The sequence below is a fragment of the Eriocheir sinensis genome, chromosome 3, assembly GCF_024679095.1.
Source record: "Eriocheir sinensis breed Jianghai 21 chromosome 3, ASM2467909v1, whole genome shotgun sequence".
In the NCBI taxonomy this organism is placed as follows: Eukaryota; Metazoa; Arthropoda; class Malacostraca; order Decapoda; family Varunidae; genus Eriocheir; species Eriocheir sinensis.
The window spans coordinates 7623805-7634170 of NC_066511.1; the positions used below are offsets into that span (position 1 = coordinate 7623805).

At 43.7% G+C, this 10366-nt stretch overlaps 1 protein-coding gene across 1 annotated transcript; it reads right to left on the bottom strand.

Annotated features, from left to right (window-relative positions):
• Positions 1-284: 284 nt before the first annotated feature.
• Positions 285-9708, bottom strand: LOC127003360 (keratin-associated protein 5-3-like). The gene is made up of 8 exons (XM_050869898.1): positions 9639-9708; positions 9139-9206; positions 8516-8636; positions 6974-7076; positions 6010-6295; positions 5178-5391; positions 4563-4639; positions 285-699 (listed from the first exon to the last, which is right to left on the bottom strand). The coding sequence occupies exons 2-8, from the start codon at positions 9199-9201 to the stop codon at positions 685-687; spliced, it is 879 nt and encodes a 292-aa protein (XP_050725855.1). The 5' UTR covers positions 9202-9206; positions 9639-9708; the 3' UTR covers positions 285-684.
• Between the last annotated feature and the right edge of the window lie 658 nt (positions 9709-10366).

The following is a 10366-nucleotide window of genomic DNA, read 5'->3' on the forward strand; positions in this document are numbered from 1 at the left end:
TGGATATCTCCGTTCGTTGTGGGTATATGTGTGGGTATAAAGTTGGATATGTTTTTTTTTTTTGTTGTTGTTTTTTTCATTTTCCGTGTTGTGGGTTGGCATGGGTGATATCCTTGTTCCTTGTGGGTGTAAAGTTGGATGACATGTTTATTTTCATCTTTTTCGGTGATGTTGGTTGGTATGGATGAGCACCACTTCATCCAGCACCACTCACACCTTCACTGATACCATTTCTGCCTCGAGTGTAGGAAAACGGTGCATGGCAGGTATAATTATAAACCTGGTACTTGCCTCCATCAACACTTTTAAGGATTGCTTCTATTTTATTTGCAGCATAATTCTGAACAGCTGGTACACACATATTGCGAGCTGAACATACATAGAATTTCGAAAGTCAAAATTCATGTCTGCTGAAATGTTAAGTTTTTGTAATCTCTACGTATTTACGTTTGTGCATATATATTTTTTTTTATTGTTTTTCTTTGCAAAAGGGTGCTCTGGCATCAAGCCCAAGAAGAAGGAAAAATGAATACTCTGCAGAGGGTCAGCGTGCACGGCGCACGTGCACGAAGTCCGTGCATAAAGGTGAGGCGGGTCAGGTCAAGGGCAGGTCAGGGCAGGGTCAGTCCTCGGTCAGGGCGGCGGTCGTGCAGGCGGTGGCGGTGGCTCAGGGTCACAGTTTCACTACCCAAGATGATGCTAAGGGAAGAGAGGGCGAGAGTCACTCAAAAGTAGGTAATTAGTATGAAAACACACACACACACACACACACACACACACACACACACACACACACACATATGGAAGGGAAAACAAGACCAGTTAAATTAAGATTAAGATCGCAGAAGGCGACAGAGGAAATACTGTACAGAACAACTAAGTTAAGGGAAAAAGACGGATGTAAGGAAATATATATATATATATATATATATATATATATATATATATATATATATATATATATATATATATATATATATATATATATATATATATAAAGAAAAATAGAAATGAAGAAGAAAGGAAGAAATGGAACGAACTTATAGCAGAGGCAAAAGAAAGGAATAATGTAAGACCTGAAGAGGAAAAAGAGGTATTTTTTTGGAGTTCTGGGAGATCGTGTCAGAAAGTGGTTGTAATGTGTATATTATAATGTACATGTGAATGTATGTCGCAACGCCATGGCACAGCCGCCCTAAAGGATGTTTATTAACACGTCAGGGCATAGGTTGTGCTTAGGAAGTGTTCCTTGCCGTGAGAACGGTGTTGATTCAGCAAGCCTGGTGCCGCTGGCCGCTCCTGTGCCGGCGAGAAGCCGGCAGATATTAGCGGGCGGCGGGCGAGAGCAGAGGACTTCTCGGGGTGTGCGTACGACTTACGTCTCGTCCACAAAATACTGTAACTATTCTGTAAGACTGTTAATATATTTAAAAAGCCAATACAACTATTTAATCAACCAGAGAGAGAGAGAGAAAGTAAATTAAGTGAACTTAACGGCTTGGCTCGGCCAACACATAATACACCTCACTTAAGTAGAGGGCTATAGTGTTGTCTCAACCACTTCAATCAACTGGAGAACGCAGGCAACGGTACACCGGACCTGACGTGAGATAACAGTTCGCGCCTTAAACATAAACACTAAAAAAAACCCAGCTAACAAAAAGGCTAACATGGTACATAAGGGAGAAGATGAAAGAGAGCGAAAGTTAGACAAGATTGATACAATTAAGGGATTGAGTGTGATGTACACAAATGTAGACGGGATAATATCTAGTAAGCTGAAATTACAAAACTACCTACAAGAGGAAGAGCCCATGATTGTATGCCTAACAGAAACTAGACTAAATGAACTCATCCAAATAGTGTTTGATACAAAATACAATGTATGGAAGAAAGATAGAGGGGGCAAAGGTGGTGGAGGAGTGATGATAATGACAAAGAAGGAGTTATTGGTAAAATCAGTAGTATATGGAGAAGGAAAGGCAGAAATAGTGAGTGTAAATCTGGAGAACAAAAACAGAGAAAGGATGACGATTACAACAGCGTATGTACCACCTAGAACTAACTCATGGAGTAAAGAAGAATATGAAATCATGATTGAAGATACCATTCAGAGTTTAAGTAGAATACTCGAGGCAAACAAAAAAGTACTATTAGTTGGTGATTTTAGTTGTAAAGAGGTAGCTTGGGAGATGTTTGAAAGCGGTGGTGGCGACATGGCATAGGAGGAAAGATTGTTAAGATTGATGATGGAAAACTTGATGATGCAAAGGGTGAAGGAAAACACAAGATATGGAAGTGATGACTAACCGGCGAGACTAGAGATAAAAACAGAGGAGGAGGGAAATGAAGAGGATGAATCATATAAAAGAAACAGGTTAAACTATTGGAAGGCAGACGTGGAAAATTTTAGGAAATATTATGGAGGGTTGGACTGGGATGAACTAATGGGAACAAGTGAAGTGCAAGAAAAGTATGATATTTTCATGGAGGCGTATAAAACAGGTGTTATGAGGCTTGTACCAGATTACAGACCTAAAGAGAAGGGAAAAAAGGACTGGTTTAATGCAAAATGTGCTAAATCAAAAGAAAACAAAAACAAAGCATGGAAAAGATTGTAAAGAAATAAAGAGCAAAGGAATAAAGAAGATTTTAAGGTAGCGAGAAATGAATACGTGAAAATAAGGAAGGAAGAAGAGAAGGGACATGAAAAAGATATTGTGGAAAAGTACAAAGAACAACCTAAACTATTTTATAGACTCATAAATGGAAAAATTAAACCAAGAGAAACAATTGAAAGACTGAGCGACGGGAATGTGACAATCGATGATCCTAAAGGCATGGCGGAGTTACTAAACAAAAAGTTCCAGCAAGTTTTTACTAAAGAATCAATATTTAATGAACCACAAGAAAACAAGATAAATGTTCATATGGAAAAAGTCACAGTAAATAAAGAGGAGATATATAAATTGTTGGGGGAGCTGGAAGAGAGGAAAGCTGTAGGACCGGATGAGTCTCAGGGTATATATTGAAAGAATGCTGAAATGAGTTGGTTAGACCGATATATGACATCATTAAATGCTCAATAACAACTGGTACAGTGCCTAAGGAGTGGCGGAGGGCCGAAGTGGTCCCTATATATAAAAGTGGAAGGAAGGAAGAACCCCTGAACTACAGACCCGTACCACTGACCAGTGTAGTATGTAAAATATGTGGGAAAGTGATAAAGAAACAATGGACGAGATTTCTAGAAGAGCATAATTTAATCGCAAGTAAACAGTATGGATTCAGAAAAGAGCGCTCATGTGTGACAAACTTACTGAGTTTTTACTAAAGAGTGACAGATAAAATACAGGAAAGGGACGGATGGGTTGATTGCGTTTACCTGGACCTGAAGAAGGCGTTCGACAAAGTTCCACATACAAGACTGCTATGGAAACTAGAAAATAAAGGAGGATTGAAAGGGAATATAAAGAACTGGATGGAAAGCTACCTAAGTGGAAGAGAGATGAGAACAGTGGTTAAGGACATAAAATCGGAATGGAGAACTGTAGAGAGTGGAGTGCCTCAGGGATCGGTATTGGCACCAATACTTTTTCTAGTATATAGTAATGACATGCCAGAGGGAGTAAATAGTTATATGAGCCTGTTTGCAGGCGGTGCAAAGCTGCTAAGACATATAAGAAACAGTAAAGACTGCGAAACTCTGCAAGAAGACCTAAACAAGATTTGGAAATGGAGTATGGAATGGGAGATGAAATTCATTGAGAAGAAATGTCATGTTATGGAAATGGGAAAAAGTGAAGCAAGACCAAAATGGACATATAAAATGGGAGATGGTGAAATACTAAAGAAAGTACACGAAGAGAGAGATCTGGGAGTAATAATGCAAGATAATAAACAGCTAGCGAGTCATATAAATCGGATATTCGGTGATACGTATAACATGGTGAGAAATATAGGGATAGCATTCCACTACATGGATAAGGATATGATGAAAAAATTAATTACCACTATGATCAGACCAAAATTGGAATATGCGGAGGCAGTGTGGTCTCCCCATAAGAAGAAACACAAAGGAACTAGAAGGAATACAAAGAATGGCAACAAAAATGGTTCCAGAGCTGGAGGGATTGACATACGAGGAAAGGCTAAAGGAAATGGACTTACCAACACTAGAACAAAGGAGAGAAAGGGAAGACCTAATACAAATCTATAAATTATTGAGCAAAATGGTAGAAGTAAATAACGAGGAGTTACTACTAAAAGAAGGAGTTTCCACCAGGAACACAAGACGACATAGCAAAAAAAATTGAGAAAGGGAAGATGCTTGAGAGATATAAAGAAATATAGCTTCCCGCAAAGAAATATAGAGGTTTGGAACAGACTAAGTGAAGATGTGGTATCGGCGAGGAGTGTGCAAAGCTTTAAGGAAAAGTTGGATAAATGCAGATACGGAGATGGGACCACACGAGCGTAAAGCCCAGGCCCTGTAAAACTACAACTAGGAACACACACACACACACACACACACACACACACACACACACACGACTACTCACCTTTGGAACACAGCAGATGCAGTCACCAGTGTTGCAAGTGCCGAGCCAATTATGATAATATCCAGTGGGACATTGATCTGTGGAAAGTATTCCAGTTTGTATACATATTGTATAGCATTATTAATCTGGTGATGTTCAATTAAGAACAAGGGAATGGTTGTGGTAATTCGGATTTAGTAAGGTAAGCATGAGGTAAGCAAGGTTAATTGGAAGCACAGTGAAGAGGGATTCGATCGTCTGATGAGTTGATGACCAAGACAAACTTAGCTTGGAGAGTTTGAATTCCCCAGTGCGACTCTTTGCAATCAGCCACCGACGAGGGCACACCTTCAGACCGGCGCTCCTACTTTGTTATTATCTTGAGAAGCATATTGAACAGAAAGGCCAAGAGCAAACAAGAATTCCCAGTCCCAGTCCCTTAACCACAAGGCAGTCCATGGAACCCACGTCGTATCCCACCAGTCTAGTCGTCTTGCCTGGGACTTGAACGACTCATACCTCAACCCACATCTCCCTACGGTCCGGAATTCTGAGCTAATTGCATGATCAGTGCTGTGCAATTCTGTGTCTAAGCCTGAGGTATAGGAACTTGGGAGTTCAACAGATATAACTCACCGTGAAGAGAGATTGTCCGTATAGCTCCCCGAGTTGGGTTGACGCATATGCCATTCTTATGAGCACACAAATAGTCTGGCTCACAGGTCCTGCAACACGTGCAGGAGCCACAAGCATCATCTGTTAGGTATTCATTTATATCGTTGCAATAATATGTTTCAAAAACGCATCTCCCCGGGTTGAGGCCACCAGCACAGGCGTTGGTGGATTCGCACTGTTGAGGGAAGAAAGGTGGGGGGAAGGGGAGTTAAACAAGTAGAGAACGGAAGGAGTTGATAAATAGGCAAGAGCAATTGTCAGTCCATACAAAGCAACCCTTGAAAGCCATCCACAAGTTATCATATTCGTAAGTCTTTTATCCACATGTTTCTCCAAGCTCTGAGAAGCTCCGTCGTATTCACACCACCAAGACTGTTTATTAAATCATTCTCCTGTTTGTTTATGGCCCAGTCTTTGCTGATCTCATTCTCAACCAACAAAATAGCACACCAAAGATATTTAATATTTCCGAGTTGGATTGCTTTAGGCTTATAATTATATTTATCAATTGTTGAATATATAGGTGAGAGAAAAACTACATTGCCTTGTATATCACCAGCGAAAGTATTCCGTGAAACAACTTTGGGTGTATCTTTTAGTATAAAAGTATCCTTGACATCCCGCCTTGCATTTGGAAAAAGAATGGTTGATAACAGCTAGTAGATGTAGAAAGTGCCCCGCTTCAAATACCATCAAAACTGAACTCCGGACGTATGATACCCTAGTCAAGTGATATAAACAAAGTTAAAGTGCGTGACTCTTACGGGTCCCGGCGTGCTGGCGTTATACTTACTACTCTAAGTTCAGGTCTATCTGCTGGCGCACAGCATTGGCAGTTCTTGTCATCGCTACAGCCAAGTCGAGGGTTTGGCGACAAGCCGGCACCGCACGTAGCATCAGCCTTGATACACTGACCTCCGGCCTCCGCACAGTCGTCGCTTGCTTGGCAGGTCTTACAGCAGGAGCAGCTCCCGAAGCCACAGTCCCCGTCACTGTACTCGTCTGGAGTGCAGAGTCTGGCGTCACTCACACAGCGGCCATCATCACAGCTTCCAGCTGCATCACAAGGTTCACAGCACCTGTCAGAGGGACGTAGCTCATTGTAAATCAGGAGAAGCGGGGGCCGCAGATATTTGAGGCTCTGCAGGGTGGCTGTGTGCTCACCAAGTGTCAGAGGCAATGCTGAGTTCACGTCCCTTCGCCTTTGATTAAGAATTATCGTCCGACTCTGAATGGCAGAATAAGATCACCCACATAATAACATAAAAACATTAGGAGACAGCAAGCGGTCGGTAGGCCTATGCAGGGCAGCTCCTGTGAACTTAACTTAATCCACACTGTTTTCTATAGCGGGCTTTCTGTTCTTCACTGTTTTCTATAACGGCCACTGTTTGTTATAGCGGCAAAATATCCCTAAAAGTGCTTTTTTTTTTTTAATTCCCCGACTGGCCCGTGCTCGCTTCGCTCGCCGTATCATGAACCTATGAACCCCGCTAGAGCCTAGCACCCCCCAAAAGTCTGCCAAAATTACGGGCCTGATTGAGATTGTCAAATGGAGCCTGGGGTAAGGGGTAGGGGGCTGCACCGTGAGTCGAGTAGCAATATAAACTACAGCGTCATTAACAAAAGCGCCCTCATTAACAAAAGACTGGAAGCAGCCAACCGTGGGCACACACACACACACACACACACAGTCATGTCGCTATATACTTAGAGTTCACATTGACAGACAACAACGAAAGTTCCCAAGCTCTCACTTGGAAGGAGATGATTCACAGTTTCCGGCAGTGAATTCCCCGTCCATGCAGTCAGTCTTGCACGTGCCCATTCCAGAAGTACCACACATGTCTGTTGGACAAGCTGAAAAATGAAGGGGACAGTAAATTAAACAAGTGCGGCAGCATGTAGAGGGGTACACGTAGGTGTGTTTTGGGAGGAAGGATCGGTAAATGTTCGGGGTGAAGCCTACCCCACCGATGGGCGCGTTGTGAGACGGATCATGAAAAGACTGAAGTGTTTTACTGTGAAGATGGATAAGGCGAGTGAAGAAGAATGTTATTCTTATTTGAGATCGGGGAATAACCATAATAAAGAACATGCTTCATTTCAAGTTGAGGTGAGGTAAGCACTGCTGCATCATGCCTAGTTTGAACAGTAACCAGCCGCCAGCCGAGGAAGATCCGCTGATGGGTATTAGTGTGTCTTACCGTCGCTGTTACCGTCCATGGCCCTGTTACCGTCCACAGTGTCCGTGCAGCACCGGCAGCCGGTACTACATAAGTTATCCATGTCTGTTATTTCGTCGCATCCTTCAGGGTTCCTTCTAAAAAAGGACCCACCGGCATTACTGCAGCCCCCGTGCATGGACGTGATGTTAAGCCGCGTTCAGACCTGTGCAACTTTTCGTGCGCACAGGAGGCATGCGCCTATTACATGAAGAGGCAAGCAGAGGCATGCAACGGTGCATGGTAAGGCATGCTTCAAATCTGTGCGCACAGGCCAACGTACGAAGAGGCATGAAGACGCAAGTGTCTCCCCATCCAAGACGGGGAGACTCGTGCAACAGTCGCCCGTCAACCACGTACGGTTTATTATGCCGTGTTTTCTAATTTTAAGATCCTCCTTTGTATTGCCAGTATGGAGGATTGGTCCAATGACAAAAATATAAACTTTATTGAGGATTATCGTTCATCTACTTGTCTGTGGATGGCTTGCTCTGCAGACTATAAAGACCGGGTGAAACGGAATGATGCTCTACAGTTCCTCAAAAATGAATATGAAATGGGGACGTCAGAGGCAGTCCTGAACAAAATTAAAAGCCTTCGGTCGTACTTCCGACGAGTGCACAAGGAACACTTGTCGAAGACGAAGAGCGGTTCCGATGGTGATGATGTTCCAAAGCCGTCCTGATTCCCCTACAAGTCACTTCTCTTCATTCTAGATGAAGAAGAAACAAGGCCTGGCAGAGAAACTTTCTTGACGACTGAAAAGAATATGTGTGCTTCACTCCAGGTGTGAACAGAAAGAGGCATGCGCATCTATCGGGGAGGAGGCATGCAGCCAGAGGCATGCGTGAAAGTGCGCGTTGCAGGCGTTGAGGCATCGGAAGATGCACGGCAAGCAGGCGCAAGGCGCACAGGTTTGAACGCAGCTTTAGGTGGTCAGTCAAGTTACCCGGTGGGCCCAAATACACTTATTCGGAATGTACGTTTGGGACGTGCTTGAAGCATTGTCTAGTTGAATGACATTTTTTTTTTTTTTTTTTAGTTCGTGACAATTTGTATCAGATGAAAACTTACCATACAATTCAGCCCGCTTGTTGCTGCTGTAGCTCCGCAGTGGTTGGTCTCGTTGTTCAAAAAGTTTTTCCGTGTCGGCATCAACGGTCCTGGACCCATCCCCTTGCTTCTCACCATCAGCCTGAGTGTTAAAGGAAAAAATACTCGCAGTCCTTACTACGGAGCTGAGCTTCGCCCACAGTATGGCGTTACAACTGTCGCCGAAGAGTAGCAGCTGGTCTGGACGTTGACGAGGCAATCAACCAGATAGTCTGTCAGCCAAAACTTTCTAACCTGTTCCTTGCGCTGTGCAGGAGACCATAGCCTGAGACTTAATAGACTTATATCACACCTGTTGTGAAATTAACCAGATTGTCGAAATCGTTTTAGCGTTTCCTCCTGCGGGTCCTTATTTCCTCCCCGCCGCTCTGCCACATAGTCCCAACACCTACCTCTTCCTCTCGTATGTTAGCTATAGATAATATATGAGAGGATAAGATGTAGGTGCTGCAGGGTACTGTTTTATAGAGTGGCGGGGAGGAAAGGGCCCGCGGGAGCCATCGCAAACACGATCTCCCCAATCTGGTTTCACTGTAGCTGACGTGTGTATATGCAAGAACACCTCTACCACAAATCATACTCACTTTGGATTGACAGACGTCCAGAGCCAGCAGTGTCAGCAGTCCTACTATAAGCGCAGTCCTCATCGCGGCTTATGGTTACGGAGGGAAACAGAAACAGTGGTTGACAATGTGGTATTCGTAGTGCAGCTACATAAAAAAGTTAGGACATGCAGTAATGGATACAAGGCAGATAAAAAGTTCAATAAACAGATCAAAAGAATAGCTTGGCACGAAAGGCTGTATTGATTAGTGGAACAGGAGTAGCGAAACGAATTTAGTGGTCATGTGGTCAGAGCAACTGAAGGAACTGAACCCTATATAGAGAGGGGAGGATAGCAGTTTTTTGGAATGCCATTTTCTTTTTTACGTTAAGCCACAGCACCAGCACAGACGCTCCTGATGGGGCGTGTTGGACGGGCAAGACTGTGATAAGTCCTCAGGCTTACCTTGCTGATCACACTTTGTGCTTTCCAACTTTTTTTTTTTTTTATGTGTGTGTGTGTAGGCACTTGCGGCCTCACTTGGTGTCGGTGATCTGTGCGGCGACAGGCAAACAGACAGGCAGAGCTGGTGGTCGTACTGCAGCGAGCGGGCGTGGTCGTGGCGGAGTCGCAGGCCGCAGCAGCAGTGTGGCTGTTCTGGCGGAGTCGCCCTTTTAATACCTGCACGTGAGGCGGAGCGCGGCGCGGCCACCTGTGCTGCCTTACAAGTGTGTGGCCTTTTCTCTTTTATATTGATTTAGGTATTTATTCATGTTATTTCCATTTTATTTATTTTCACTTTCATTGTTATTATTTTTAATTATTTTCATTATATATACTTTTTTGTGTTGAGTCAAAACAAACTTGGCAACATACATTGAAGCTGCGCGTGGCCTCGGTGTTCATCTCCGTCACATTGGCCAATGATCATGGCGGGTAATAACCCATTACCCCGGGACAGGGCCATTGTGACATCCGGGTTACAACAGTTTTCCTCAGGTATACGCATTTATCGGCCAGGACCAAAGGGCAGCCACTAGGAGAAAGCAGCCAAAATTAATGTAAATTGGCGGATTGGCTTGACCCACGTTGTCAAAGACTCGCTCAGCACGAGCGCATGACGTTGTCGATATTTGTGCGAAGGCCAATGATCCGTGTCTTCCAGTCGCTCGTGCCCGCTGTCTTACTCCATGGCTACGAGACATCGAATGGTTGATGCCTTCAGGCACCGAAGTCACGATATTTGCCGTAAGGATATCGCTGTGGCT

What these genes read in the sequence shown, in the direction of transcription:
- LOC127003360 (XM_050869898.1), bottom strand. Translation starts at nt 9,201, where the DNA reads ATGAGGACTGCGCTTATAGTAGGACTGCTGACACTGCTGGCTCTGGAC. An exon ending in TGGACGTCTGTCAATCCAAA is followed by an intron (nt 8,637 to 9,138) that starts GTGAGTATGATT and finishes TTTAACACTCAG; the next exon opens with GCTGATGGTGAGAAGCAAGG. An exon ending in ACGGACAATCTCTCTTCACG is followed by an intron (nt 4,640 to 5,177) that starts GTGAGTTATATC and finishes TACTTTCCACAG; the next exon opens with ATCAATGTCCCACTGGATAT.